The 15,577-nt window shown below is 36.8% G+C and overlaps 1 protein-coding gene across 1 annotated transcript in view; it reads left to right on the top strand.

Annotated features, from left to right (window-relative positions):
- The first annotated feature begins 1,225 nt into the window (after nt 1-1,225).
- The window catches only part of LOC127852603 (uncharacterized), an 87,534-nt gene continuing 73,182 nt past the window's right edge, over nt 1,226-15,577 (top strand). Inside the window, exons 1-12 of the mRNA XM_052386553.1 lie at nt 1,226-1,415; nt 3,114-3,385; nt 4,246-4,489; nt 6,186-6,350; nt 6,747-6,923; nt 11,275-11,451; nt 11,677-11,859; nt 12,340-12,501; nt 13,203-13,355; nt 13,708-13,890; nt 14,213-14,287; nt 14,615-14,734. Of these exons, the coding sequence (XP_052242513.1) occupies nt 1,397-1,415; nt 3,114-3,385; nt 4,246-4,489; nt 6,186-6,350; nt 6,747-6,923; nt 11,275-11,451; nt 11,677-11,859; nt 12,340-12,501; nt 13,203-13,355; nt 13,708-13,890; nt 14,213-14,287; nt 14,615-14,734 (1,930 nt within the window). The 5' untranslated portion in view covers nt 1,226-1,396. The remainder of the gene's footprint in view (nt 1,416-3,113; nt 3,386-4,245; nt 4,490-6,185; nt 6,351-6,746; nt 6,924-11,274; nt 11,452-11,676; nt 11,860-12,339; nt 12,502-13,202; nt 13,356-13,707; nt 13,891-14,212; nt 14,288-14,614; nt 14,735-15,577) is intronic.

Here is a 15,577-nt window from a genome sequence, read left to right as displayed (position 1 = left end):
ACTATACTCCCCCCCCCCCCCCCCCCTAATTATTTATTTTTATTATTTTATGTTTGAAATACGGTCCAACCATCGCACCCAAGAGTACCCCTCCCCCCCCCCCTGAATTCCCCCCCCCCCCCTAATTTTTTTTTTTTTTTTTTAAGATCATCTCACAAATGACCACCACACCCTCACACTATACCCCCCCCCCCCAATTTTTTTTTGGAAATGGTTAACAAACACCAATATTTATTTTTATTATTTTATGTTTGAAATACCGTCCTTCCTACCATCGCACCCAAGATTCACCCACCCCCCCCCCCCCATCCCCTGATTTTTTAAAAAAAAATTGCATTTTTTTTCCGCATTTTTGGAAGATAATGTAATAAATGTCCACGCCCCCACACTATACACCCCTCTTCACTCCACCCCTCCCTCCTTTGTGATTGAAAATGAGAGTTCCTTCACCTTTAAAAAGAAAAAAGATGAACGGTCTGCACCTGCAAGGCTGTGCTCTTGTTTTTTACTTTGTCAGTGTTGTTTATTTTGGTTCAAACTGTTGTTTATAATAAGCTGATCTCACAAATGTAAATAAATTTTATATAACCTTTTGACTTTCTTACTTTACAGATCAAACACCTCCTGATCTGCAGTGCCCAACATCTCAAGTCGTGCAAATCAGCAACATAAATGACGTTGTTCAAATTGATTTTGCTGCAAATGCTCTCTACGCCCCCATTCGCAATGTGGACAGTGGAGTCCCTGTTGGCAGCAGCCCTTCTCTGCAGTACTTTCCATCATTATTGACCCTGAGTCAAACAAATGTCAACTCTAACAATGTATTCAGGATCACTTTGAGGTCAACTGACCGAGGTGGTAACGCAGCACAATGCGATTTCTATGTGACTGTGGAAGGTAAGTTGTTTATGCAGTAAATTTTAAAATCTTTAAAGAATATGAAAGGACCTGACACAAGTTCATTTCATATATATTATATTATGAATTTATTTAATTTTGTAAGTTAATGAACCTGTGGCAAGATTTCATGCCAATTTGCAGGACAAGTTGAATAAAATAATGTGTGACAATTAGTATAAAAAAAATAACTTATGCTTCTAAGTAAAATTATTTCAAATATTGTACTAAAAGTTGTTTATGCAAATGACATCAGTTTAGGCTGACAATGTTATTTTGCCACTTGTTTTGACAGCACCAATTTGCTCCTATTTCTCGCTGCCCCGAAATTTCAAATGGTCAGAAAACGTGCACTGCTAGAACTGGACTGAACACTGGTTTTGACTGCACTCTCACTTGCAACAATGGTTACACCTTCCCTATTACCACTAACAATGCAAGAATCAACTCGATCACAACTAGCTGTAATACTGGCTCACCATTTACTGGAACTCCTGTCATGAACTGCGTCAGTGCAAGTAAGTGTATTTTGTTGTTATTGTTTGTTAGGATGGTTTTAAGTTACAAATTTGCACTTCTTTTTCATAGCAGTGCTATTTAAATAATTGACTTTTGATTGGGTTAAACAAGTTAAATGCACATTTTAATAACCAAAATTCTCCTTAAATGTTGAAAAATAGGTTTTTAGAAAATGATAAAAATGTTAATGAAATGAACTTACCAAATAAATTTCTATCCATATTTAGTCATAATAAGATAGCATATAGGGCTGTGACAAAAGTACAGAAAGCTTACTGGCAATTCTACTGTTTAATTATATTAGACACATGTTTTTATGACAGATAAATGATTATCTGTCTGATGCTAAGGGTATTCCAAAAATAAAACTGTGAGGCTTATCAACATCTGTTCAGAACTATTTTTATATGAAATAATTACATTTGTTCACATATGTTGGGGGTTTCTTGATAAGTCTTGCTTTTATAAGGCTGAATCAACCAGCATTGCACAGCTTCATAGTATGGTTTGGTGTTGTTTTTTTTTACAGAACCTGAGTTGTGGCCCCTTTTTATACAAAGAATTAAATTAGATAATTTGTAGCCCTTTATTCAAAACCTTTTGCTGCTACAGAGGTTTAACTTTGCTTACTTATCACCTAACGAATCTGTCGTTATGCACCTCCATATTTTGGTTAGGATATATTCTGCATAATCGGCATTACGGCCCTTTATCTAAGAAAAAATCACCTATTTTAACTTATAACACATATCACTAAAAAGTGTTGATGCTACAGGGCTCAAACTTCACAAAAATATAAAGTTATGTTTGAACATGTGCACCTCCATATGAGTCATGTTCTGAGAAAACTGGGCATAATGCATGTGCGTAAAATGTCGTCCCAGATAAGCCTGTGCAGTCTGCACAGGCTAATCAGGGACGACACTTTCCACCTAAATTGGATTTTTGCTAAGAAGAGACTTCACTGAAACGAAAAATGTCATAAAAACGGAAAGTGTCGTCCCTAATTAGCCTGTGCGGACTGCACAGGCTAATCTGGGACGACACTTTACGCACATGCATTATGCCCAGTTTTCTCAGAACACGACTCGTGTATTGATTTAAATCTGTCCTACATAAATCGAGTTTTCAGACATAAGCAAAATGTGGGGTTTGTCCAATGTTCATTACATTTGTAGTAATCATGTTTCAGCAAAGTTCAACAATTGTTCTGGTCAATTAAAAAACATGGCTTTCAAAGTGGCGTGGCAGTTTCTCTCATATGTTTATAATGAAACCTTGTGAACAACATAGAAGTATTATAATTTGTCTCATCATAATAAGCTGGCTAAGAACATTTGTATAAAGCGACAAATCTCACAGTCTCACCTGGACATTAAAAAGAGCTGTGCTCTGTGAAAAGGGGGTTTAATGCATATGTGTTAAGTGTCATCCCAGATTAGCCTGTGCAGTGTACACAGGTTAATCAGGGAGGACACTTTCCACCTAAACTTGATTTTTGCTAAGAAAGACTTTCTTTAAAAAGAAAATATCATAAAAGCAGGATCGTTGTCCCTGATTAGCTTGTGTGAACTACACAGGCTAATCTTGTATGACACCTTATGCACATGCATTAAACCCTCTTTTCACAGAGCACAGCTCAATAATAAATATTTGTGTTTGTATTCTGTTACAATTTATTCTGTTTCCCTCTTTAGCACAAAACACTGTTAGTCCAGTGTTTACTGGATATATGGAGTATGATTATCAAACATCGGATGGCACAACCAACATCCCGTCAACTTGTGACCAGTTGTATGTGGATACCTTCAAAGCAAGAAGTAGCGATTTTTCATCACAGAGTAGCCAGTTTACAGTTGTGTGCAAGGCAACCCATGAGATTCCAGATGACACACTGTTCACTTTCCAGTTCTTGCCAAATGAGACAACAGGGAGGTTGATCACAGGGGGTGGAACCAATACCAATAAAGTAGGTCTCCCCCCAAGTGGTACAGGTTTACCAATTAAAGTTATCTATCTCAATATGAATCTTCTAATCAGCATTTATTGTAAGTGTGGAAATGTGTCTTCTTTAATTATTATACCCCCACAAACGAAGTTTAAGGGGGTATATAGGAGTGAACTTGTCTGTCTGTCTGTCGGTCGGTCCGTATTAAGTGTCGGCTCTCAAAGTGGTTTTCATCTGAACTTCACCAAACTTGGCCAGATGTTGTATCTAGATGATGTCTAGGATAAGTTTGAATATGGGTCATGCCGGGTCAAAAACTAGGTCATGGGGTCACATAGTGCGTTTTATACATTGAGCAGAGTGTCCGCTCTCTATTTCAAGTAGTTTTCATCCCAGCTTCACCAAACTTGGTCAGAAGTTGTATCTAGATGATGTCTAGGCCAAGTACAAACATAGGTCATGGTAGGTCAAAAACTAGGTAACGGGATCACTTAGTGCGTTTTTAACATTAAGCATGGTGTCCGCTGTTTTTTGTGAAGACAACATGCAAAATATTCTGTGTCAATGCGGCATGTCGGGGTATTCATCATGTCTGTGACAAAGCTCTAGTTTTTTTCTAAACTTATTCTGATTCACAATTTTATCAGTTTGTTACATTTCAGGAATTGTGTTGCTATGTATTTCCCCTGAAGATACCATTGATCTATGCAAAATAATGTTTATCAGTTAAGGGGTCAGTTACTAAGGAAGGCACTTGTACCCTACAAATTACCTTCCCGCCTCCCCTATGTAGATGGTTATAAATGACAAAGCTCAGTTTGTTATTTCCCTTAATCCTTTTAAGGTGTGAGTATGTCACAATATATTTTGTATTGTTTTAGGTGAGAATGAGATATTACTACACCATGCTTTCAACAAACGCAACATACTTCAGGCAGTGTGAGGACAGCATTCGGAATCTCATAATTTCTGGTAATTACAAACTGGAAGGGTTCACCACACGTGAAACAACTTTAAATACAGGAGTGATCTGCCCACCAGTGGCATACTTAGTCAATTCTGCGACTCTCACACCTGGGATATACACATGCAGTCAAAATTACTTCCGAACAGAGTCTGCCTGTGGTAAGATATTTTATTTGTTTGTATCACAATTTATTGTTCTCTTTGAATTATGCATTTAACCAAACAACCTTTATATACTTGGTTTGTTTGCTGTGCTGAATTCTCAATATCAGTCAACTTTTGAGTAAGACAATTACGAACATAAACAATCTTATTTATATGATGTTCCCAGGTATAAGTCACTTACAATTTAAACAATGCTGTAAGATAATGTCAATGTTAATACCAATATGTTTTTATGCCCCTCTTTGAAGAAGAAGGAATATATTGTTTTGCTGGATGTCTGTTGGTAGACTTATCCATAGACCAGTTCGTTTCCGATCCATGGCTCGTCAACGAATTGTCCGATTGGCTCGATACTTCACATGTGCATTGGCCTTGGACAGTAGATGACCCCTTTTGAAATTGAGGTCAAAGGTCAAGGTCACTATCACACTAAGTGGTTTCTGATCAATAACTCGTCAACAAATTGACTGATTGACTTGATACTTCACATGTGCATTGGCCTTGGACAGTAGATGACCCCAATTGAAATTTGGGTCACTAGGTCAAAGGTCAAGGTCACTATCACACGAAGTGTGAAAATCATTTCCCATCAACAACTCGTCAACGAATAGATCGATTTGCCTGGTACTTAACATGTGCGTTGGCCTTGGACAATAGATGATCCTATTGAAATTTGGGTCACTAGGTCAAAGGTCAAGGTCACTATCACACTAAGTGTGAAAATCATTTCCCATCAACAACTCGTCAACGAATAGATCGATTTGCCTGGTACTTAACATGTGCGTTGGCCTTGGACAATAGATGATCCTATTGAAATTGGGGTTACAAGGTCAAAGATCAAGGTCACTATCACATTAAGTGTGAAAATCATTTCCGATCAACAACTCGTCAACGAATCGACCGATTGGCCTGATGCTTCACATGTGCATTGGCCTTGGACAGTAGATGACCCCTATTGAAATTGGGGTCACTAGGTCAAAGGTCAAGGTCACTATCACACTAAGTGTGAAAATCGTTTCCGATCAATAGCTTGTCAACCCATTGACCAATTTGCTTGATACTTCACATGAGCAATGGCCTTGGACAGTAGGTGACCCCTTTTGAAATTGGGGTCACTAGGTCAAAGCCCTGTTTGGGGGGCATATGTTTTTGACTGCCAAACACTTGTTTTTTCTTTTTATGTCCCCCACCACTATAGTGGGGGACATATTGTGTTTGCCCTGTCGTTGGTTTGTTTGTTTGTTTGCCCAAACATTTATTTTGCCATAACTTTTGCAATATTGAAGATAGCAACTTCATATTTTGCATGCATGTGTATCTCATGGAGCTGCACATTTTGAGTGGTGAAAGGTCAAGGTCATCCTTCAAGTTCAAAGGTCAAAAAACAAATCCAAGGGAAGTAATAAGCTTGAAAGGGAGATAATTATCTGAACCTTCCAAATGATAAAAAAAAATCCAAAAAAAATCAAAGAGGCGCATTAGGGGACATAGTGTTTCTGACAAACACATTTCTTGTTTTAATATAACTTTTATAGCTGTGTCTTATTTATTTTTCTGTATGCAGTATGGTATTGTTGAAAATAAATATTTGCTCATTATTTTGCCTTGGATTTGTAATAAAATGAATAATTATATTTAATAATATTTTAACCAACAGAATGATATTAAAGTTTAATCATAATGTTTCCAGTGCCATGCCCATCAGGGAGTGTGCGTCCAGTTGCTAATTCCGACACAAAGTGTGAACAATGCCAAGTAGGCTATTACAGAGATATCAACATGGGCATCTGTACTGCTTGTCCTACTGGAATGACTACCCGATACCTCGGAACCACATCAAGCAGTCAATGCATTGGTAAATAAACACTTGTGCAAGTCTTCATGGGGATTGGGGTAATGAAATACTTTTAAGCTCACCTGAGCATATTGAGCCTATTGCCCTTTTTTGTATGTTTTTTCATCTTTCATTGATTCCAAATATTGTGTAGTGGAGAGACATGCTTACTTTACCCATTAAAGAGTTAAAGTTATTTTCATTATTTCTTTTATATTATAATTATATTGAAGTTGTTTGCTGTGCTGCTTTCAACATACATAACATGTAATTATTTATATGTATGAATCTATTTTCTGATTCCTTTGAAGATGTATGAAGCTATCAACTTAGCTTTGCTATGCTTTAGACCTTTCTTTCTAATGTATTTTAACTATTTTGATATTCAAGTAACTAACATATTACTACCCCACTTAGCTGCCTGCGCCCAGGGCTCTGTATCAACGACTGGTTACCAGCCCTGCTACCCGTGTGCCAAGGGGTCATACAGCATCAGTACAACAACCTGCACTCCCTGTCCTACTGGGAATTCCACTACATCGGTTGGAGCATCGTCTATTGCAGACTGTAGTGTCAGTTCCTACACTGCTTTGGGTAAATATTTTATAAGCGCTATATAAAACAGGGGTTCATGCATGTGCATAAAGTAGTATCCAAAATAAGTCGGTGCCGTCAGCACAAGCTAATCAGTGACAGCACTTTTTGCCTAGACTGGATTTTCATTACAAGATACTGCCTTTAAGCAAAAAAATTCATAAAAGTGGAAAGTGTTGTTCCTAATCCTGGACTACACTTTATGCACAATCATTAATCCAGTCTGGACTACACTTTATGCACAATCATTAATCCAGTCTGGACTACACTTTATGCACAATCATTAATGGAAAGTGTTGTTCCTAATCCTGGACTACACTTTATGCACAATCATTAATCCAGTCTGGACTACACTTTATGCACAATCATTAATCCAGTCTGGACTACACTTTATGCACAATCATTAATGGAAAGTGTTGTTCCTAATCCTGGACTACACTTTATGCACAATCATTAATCCAGTCTGGACTACACTTTATGCACAATCATTAATCCAGTCTGGACTACACTTTATGCACAATCATTAATGGAAAGTGTTGTTCCTAATCCTTGACTACACTTTATGCACAATCATTAATCCAGTTTTCCAAGAGCAAGGCACTGTTGTTTGTTGTTAAGTTTTTTTTTTCTGATTTAACAGTATTTAAATCATAACAAAGCATTCAGTGAACTAACACTAACCGAGTTTTGTTTGTCTAAGTGGGTTATAAGTACTAAGTTACTACTAAAATCAGAGGTGGGGCAAAAATGGCATTAGAAAAATTGTCATAACCAAGTTGTGTAAATGTGTAACTGTTGTAATCAATTTACTTTTTTTTTAATAATCTATTTGGCAATATGCAAAGCTTTGGTAAATGATTTGGATTATCATTACAAGTATTTTTAGCTCGGCCTTTCCGAGGTATTGTCATAGCCAGCTCGTCTTGTCGTCCGCCGTCTGATGTCCACCGTCCGGGTCGTGCTAAAACCTTAACATTGGCTCTAAAATCAAAGTACTTCCACCTACAACTTTGAAACTTCATATGTAGATGCACCTTGATGAGTTGTACACGCCACACCCATTTTCTAAAAAAAATAAAAAAATCTGACAAGCTTTCATTTATTAGCTCATCTATTTTTTGAAAAAAAATTATGACCTATTGTCATCACCTTGGCGTCGGCGTCAGCGTCGGTGTCGGCTTCTGCGTCCGGTTAAGTTTTGCGTTTAGGTACACTTTTCTCATAAAGTATCAATGCTATTGCATTCAAACTTGGTACACTTACTTACTATCATGAGGGGACTGGGCAGGCAAAGTAATATAATTCTGGCTTGCATTTTGACAGAATTATGTGCCCTTTTTATACTTAGAAAATTGAAAATTTGCGTTAAGTTTTGTGTTTAGGTCCATTTTATTTCTTAAGTATCAAAGCTATTGCTTTCATACTTGCAACACTTACTAACTATCATAAGGTGACTGTGCAGGCAAAGTTATGTAACTCTGACTGGCATTTTGACAGCATTATGTGCCCTTTTTATACTTAGAAAATTGAAAATTTGGTTAAGTTTTGTGTTTAGGTCCACTTTTTTCCTAAAGTATCAAAGCCATTGCTTTCATACTTGCAACACTTACTAACTATCGTAAGGGGACTGTGCAGGCAAAGTTATGTAACTCTGACTGGCATTTTGACGGAATTATGTGCCCTTTTTATACTTAGAAAATTGAAAATTTGATTAAGTTTTTTGTTTAGGTCCACTTTTTTCCTAAAGTATTAAGGCCATTGCTTTCATACTTGCAACACTTACTAACTATTGTGAGGGGACTGTGCAGGCAAAGTTATGTAACTCTGATTGGCATTGTGACAGAATTATGTGCCCTTTTTATACTTAGAAAACTGAAAATTTGGTTAAGTTTTGTGTATAGGTCCACTTTTTTCCTGAAGTATCAAAGCCATTGCTTTCATACTTGCAATACTTACTAACTACTGTAAGGGCACTGTGCAGGCAAAGTTATGTAACTCTGATTGGCATTTTGACGGAATTATGGGCCCTTTATACTTGAAAATTTGGTTAAGTTTTGTGTTTTGGTCCACTTTATCCCTAAAGTATCATAGATATTGCTTTCATACTTGGAACACTCGCAAACTATCATGAGGGGACAGTAAAGGACAAGTTGCATAACTCTGGTTGTCATTTTTACCGAATTATGGCCCTTTTTTGACTTAGTAACTTTGAATATATGGTTACATTTTGTGTTTAGATTCACTTTACTTCTAAAGTATCAAGGCTATTGCTTTTAAACTTTAAATACTTTCATGCTATCATGAGGGTACTGTACCTGGCAAGTTGAATTTTACCTTGACCTTTGAATGACCTTGACTCTCAAGGTCAAATTATTAAATTTGCTAAAATTGCCATAACTTCTTTATTTATGATTAGATTTGATTGATACTTTGACAAAACAACTCTTACCTGACATACCACAATTGACTATGTCATCCTTCAAGGTCAAATGTCAAATTTATGGTGTCTGTCCGTCCGAAAACTTTAACATTGGCCATAACTTTTTCAATATTGAAGATAGCAACTTGATATTTGGCATGCATGTGTATCTCATGGAGCTGAACATTTTGAGTGGTGAAAGGTGAAGGTGAAGGTCATCCTTCAAGGTCAAATGTCAAATATATGGCGTCTGTCCGTCCAAAAACTTTAACATTGGCCATAACTTTTGTAATATTAAAGATAGCAACTTGATATTTGGCATGCATGTGTACCTCATGAAGCTGCACATTTTGAGTGGTGGAAGTTCAAGGTCAAGGTCATCCTTCAAGGCAAAAAAAATAAAAATTCAAAGCGGCGTTCTCATGAAGCTGCACATTTTGAGTGGTGGAAGTTCAAGGTCAACCTTCAAGGTCATCATTCAAGGTAAAAGGTCAAAAAACAAATAAAAAATTTCAAAGTGATTTTATCATAAAGCTGCACATTTTGAGTGGTTGAAGTTCACGGTCAAGGTCATTCTTCAAGGTCAAGGTCATCCTTCAAGGTCGAAGGTCAAAAAATAATTCAAAGCAGCGTTATCATGAAGTTGCACATTTTGAGTGGTGTAGGTTCAAAGTCAAGGTCATCCTTCAAGGTCAAGGTCATCCTTCAAGGTCAAAGGTCAAACAAAGTTATAAAAAAAAACAAAGCGTCGTTATCATGAAGCTGCACATTATGAGTGGTGCAAGTTCAAGGTCAAGGTCATCCTTCAAGGTAAAAAAAAAAAAAAAAACAATTTCAAAGCGGCGTTCTCATGAAGCTGCACATCTTGATTGGTGGAAGTTCAAGGTCAAGGTCATCCTTCAAGGTCAAGGTCATCCTTCAAGGTCAAAGGTAAAAATAAATAAATCAAAGCGGCATTCTCATGAAGCTGCACATTTTGAGTGGTGGAAGTTCAAGGTCAAGGTCATTCTTCAAGGTCAAGGTCATCCTTCAATGTCAAAGGTCAAAAAAATAATAATTTCAAAGCGGCATTATCATGAAGCTGCACATTTTGAGTGTTGGAAGTTCAAGGTCATCCTTCAAGGTCAAGGTCATCATTCAAGGTCAAAGGTCAAAAAAATAATATTTCAAAGCGGCCTTCTCATAAAGCTGCACATTTTGAGTGGTGTAAGCTCAAGGTCAAGGTCATCCTTCGAGGTCAAAGGTAAAAAAATAAAATAAAAAATAATTTCAAAGGGGCGCAATAGGGATCATTGTGTTTCTGACAAACAAAACACATCTCTTGTTTTTTTCAAACATGGTTAAAAAACACAAATATTTATTTTTATTATTTTATTTTTGAAATACCGTCCAACCATCCCACCCAAAAATTCCCCCCCCCCCCCAATTTTTTTTTTTTTTGTTTGCATTTTTGGAAGATAATGTAATAAATGACCACACCCCCACACTATACACCCTTCTCCACTCAACCCCTCCATCCTTTGTGATTAAAATTGAGATAGGTCCCTACACCTTTAAAAAGAAAAATAGATGAGCGGTCTGCACCCGCAAGGCGGTGCTCTTGTTCAAAACTGCACCCGTAGCCGAGGGTGGCATCCGTTATGCGGTGCTCTTGTTGAAAGTATGCATGTGCCTGTAACAACTCAGTATACTGTTTTATTTTATTTAGTATGATGCTGCAATGTTTTCAGTGATGTAGTCAATCATTAACATTTACACAAATGTGATGTTAAATTTATGTAACAACAGTATCTATTTGAATATATCTTGAATCCACTCAATATCTACTTAGATGCCTTTCGATAGTTTAAGCACTTGTTGTGTTTAACAGTATTCTCATAAATCAAAGTTAATTTAGTTTGACCCGACCTGCAATTCTTGTATAATTTCTAGAGAGATGTCCTCTGGGTACTCAACAAAATTACACAGTTGGTGACTGTATCAAGTGTGACTACGGTACATATGGAGTTCTTGGCATTGTCAACGGTGTTCAGGAGTATGTGTGCACTTCCTGTGGGTCTAATCGTGGCACCTTCATACGAGGGGCCGTTCGAATTGAGCAGTGCTATGGTAAGGGAGACAACTGTGAATCTATGTGTGAATATTATTGTATGTTATTAATTTGTTCTCTTCTTGCAGATATACATGTATATGAGATGCTCTCAGTAGCAAACACTTCTCACGATTTACTTTCTTGAAAATTGTTCATGTTTAAAACGTGTCTTTAAAAAATGCATTACCACTTAGTACTCACTCAATCTGTCAATTACCTGAGATCACTGCTTCCAATTGCAGATGTGTGTCAGGCTGGGTATGTGTCGAGGTTTGCCCATGGGTTGGCCCCGTGTGACGCCTGTGCAGTGGGAACCTATTACAATACTGCCACTCGGAGATGTGACTCTTGTCCTGCTGGCACTTCCACCCTGGCATCTGCCAGTATAGGGGCATCAGCCTGCATACAGACCACCCAAATCCGAGGTAAAACAGACATACAATCTTCAGAGTTTGGGGAAAAATTGGGCTCAATGCATGTGTGTAAATGCCATACCAGATAAGCTTGTGAAGTCTGCACAGGCTATAAGCAGGGATGACACTCTGCCACAACTGGATTTTTGTTTAGAGGGACTTCTTTCAAACGTAAGAAAACATACAAGTGGAAAGTGATTTTATTGATAAGCCTGTTCCTACTATTGCTAAGGCTTATCTTGGATGACACTTTACTTACATGCATTAAGCACAGTTTCAAATAGCTGAACTAGCATGCTCGTGAATGGTTCATATCTTGCTCTGTTAATGGTTCATTGCAAAATGCCGGTAGACTTTGTTCACCAAAGGAGGCACTATAAAAATCAAGTAATCCTTCCATTTGTTTATCTTGCAAATATTGAATATTGAAGAGTGTGGATGGGTGTGTATTTTTGTGTATATAAAACATTCAATTATAATTTTGTTTGACAGATAACTGTCCACTGGGGAGCTTCCGTAACCAGACAATTGGGTCATGTGAGGCCTGCCCATTGGGTACCTACAGCACTGGAGAGGAACAGAATGCCTGCACACAATGTCCGAATGATGCATCAACCTATATGCCGGGCGCAACCTCCAGTGCAATGTGCACACGTATGTCAGAATTTTTGTCATTTATTTGACAAAATTATTTGTTACATTGAACTGCCACATTACAAACAAAATATAAATATATTTTCAAATCAGTTGAGGCAATTAAGTCCACATTATTTGTTCTTTTTTGTGTGGATTTCTTCATGTTTAAAAAAATCCAGAGAATACCGGTCTTTTCTGTACACAATGTTTTTGTTATTTTGTTATTTTTTTACTATTTAGCCTTTTTCTTGGCAAACTTGGTTTAGTTTAAACCTATTTATTTTAGCTCGATTGCATCAAAAGCCTCAGGCTTATTTGAAATGCTCTCGAGTCCGTTTCCTGGGCATAGAACCAGTACTTGGTGTCTTTTGGGGAGATTTAAAGAACACTCCCAAAGTTGGGATCGAACCAGTGACCTCCTGGTCGATAGGCGGACACCATATCCATTACACCACAGCGACTTTAAACTGGGCTTAATGCATGTGTAAAAAGTGTTATCCCAGTCTGGCAGACTAATCAGGCTAATCAGGGACAGTACTTTCTGCTTTTGTGAAAGTTTTCGTTTTAAAGGAAGTCTTCTACAAAAAAATCCAACTTCGACATAAAATGTCCCTGATAAGCCTGCGCAGACTTCACAGACTTGTAAGGGACGACACTTTATGCACCTGCACAAAGCTCAGTTTCCCCAGAGCACTGCTATATTGCTTGTTCATTTTCAGTTAAATGTGCCCCAGGATTTTTCTCCTCCAATGGTCTATCGCCATGCACTCCATGTGGATTAGGTCAATTCTCCACAGCTTATGGAAGCACCTCATGTTCAAGCTGCTCAGCGGACCAGACCACTCTGTCCATCACTGCTATCTCATGTGTCAGTAAGTGGTACTTGGTTATAAATTACTGAACAGGATGCTCTATTCACATTAAGCTATATGGATATACCTTGTTATATCATGGTCATATTGGTTTCTATTGTTTTTTCTGACTTGTTGAGGCATTGTAAATTAATTGTGTTTTTAAATAAAATTAAAAAAAAATTCTTGTTGTTCAAATACATAAACGTTTTGTTTATGTCGTAGGAATTGATAAATACTCAAGATTGTCTAATAATCTTGTTCCAGCTTGACTGTTTAAACTATTTTGTTTATGCTTTCAGCCACTCCAAAATGTACATTATTGACAAATACAAACACCCTTATGCATGTATTTTAATGTACCACTATACAGGAAAGTGTGCGGCTGGAAGGTTTTCGTTCTCTGGCAATGAAGGTGTGACTGGTTCAAGTTGTAGAGCTTGTCCCCAGAACTACTACCAGTCGAGCATAGGCCAGACTAGCTGCAGTCAATGTCCTCCTGATACAAGTTCTCAGCTTAATGGTCTCACTAATGTCAGTCAGTGTCAAGCAATTGGTAAGTGTACATCTTCCATTCTTGCAAAGTAGGCATTTAATATGCAAAAAAACTGGCAAAGTATTTAAAAAAATACTTTTTCTCGTTTATGTTATTTGGTACATATGTAAGTTACAGTGTCATCGTTAATATTTGTGCATTTTGATTATTGTTATGACTATTTAGGATCAAACAGTATCTCAAATGTTGACTGATGGTTTTTATGATTTTGTAAGGTTTTGGATTTAAAATGCAAGACATGTATTGCGCAATGTCGAAATTTCTTAGGAAGGAAGTGAACAAATGTACACTGTTGCTGAATATCATAAAAAATTGGTTTCAGATTGTACAAACCGATGTGTCCCTTGGGGAACTTGTATAAAGCAAGACAACAACTTCTTATGTCAGTGCATGAGAGGTAAATCTGTGTACACACATCCGTTATTAAGAACATTCAGTCTTTAACATCTATTGCGGTAATGGTCATTATATCATTTATATTTAAAGCTTTATACAAAATAAATAAAGTTAATTATTCTTTCACTATTGTTTTGCATAACATTTAAATGCATATCTTGGCACTTGAAGAAGTTTTTATCTGTGAACATGGTAAAATATTTTGAAATATACTAAACTAACATGTGCTTTATCCAAAAACATATGTTTTTTTTGTATATTGTTACATAATTTAGATGCCCCATTATCACCCTAGTTATTTACAGCCACATGATACTGCTATTTTCAGGTTATGAGGGGGATACCTGCCAGACTTTGACCGATGTGTGCGCCAGCAGTCCGTGTTACAATGGCGGAACATGTGCAAGGAACGTTGATTCCACCCTTGGTTATATTTGCACATGCAACGGTAAGTAACAGTTGGTGGATCAAGTTTTTTCTTGTTTTATATATTTATTTTATAACATATGTTACGTTACCATTGTTTTGAACAAGTAACCAATTCACATGTGCAAGATAACAATTTGAGCATTGCTGTGGGCTACATTACTCCTATAAATATGAGGTCGATTTACATCGGGGTAGCTTACGTCTAATTATTTGGACTATGGGCTACATATTGTCAACATGTAATTGCTTTTTTGGAGTAACTCACTTTTGATTTATCTACATGTTTTGGTAAACAAAGATCTTTCTTTCATTACAAATAATTGGTTCTGAAGCTCTGAAACTCATCGTCTTTTTACACGTAGTCATCAGAAAATCGGATATCAATAAGTTGACCAAGGATAACTAGAAAATCCCAGAACCTGTTTAATAAAAAATAGTATTGCATGTCATCTCTTGCCAAATCACTGAATAAGTAATCACAGAGAGAGATTTAGTAAAGAAGCGCTATCAATCGATTTGTACATGTAAATATTTATATATATTTATGGTGTTAATTAATGTGTTTGCTTTATTACATTGTATATACTATGGCTGTGTTATCGTTTATTATATGCTATACATGCTTGACAAATAAAACGATCTTTGTGTATGTTTAATGTTTCAGTACGTGTACAAAAAATAAATTAAATAATCCTGACGATTTATTTACATGCTGATGCAGTATACATGTCAACAGAGATTCACTTAAAGTTTTGCCCGTTATCATAAAGTCCCCGGGAAGCACGTTTTTTACATAAAGCGTATGACGCATTAAAAAATTTCTTTGTACCTGTATTGTATTGCATTCAATCTAAATTTAAAT

Source organism: Dreissena polymorpha, chromosome 12 (assembly GCF_020536995.1).
Source record: "Dreissena polymorpha isolate Duluth1 chromosome 12, UMN_Dpol_1.0, whole genome shotgun sequence".
NCBI lineage: Eukaryota > Metazoa > Mollusca > Bivalvia > Myida > Dreissenidae > Dreissena > Dreissena polymorpha.
Note: the sequence above shows the minus strand (reverse complement) of the source record. Positions and strands in the feature narration are given on the sequence as shown.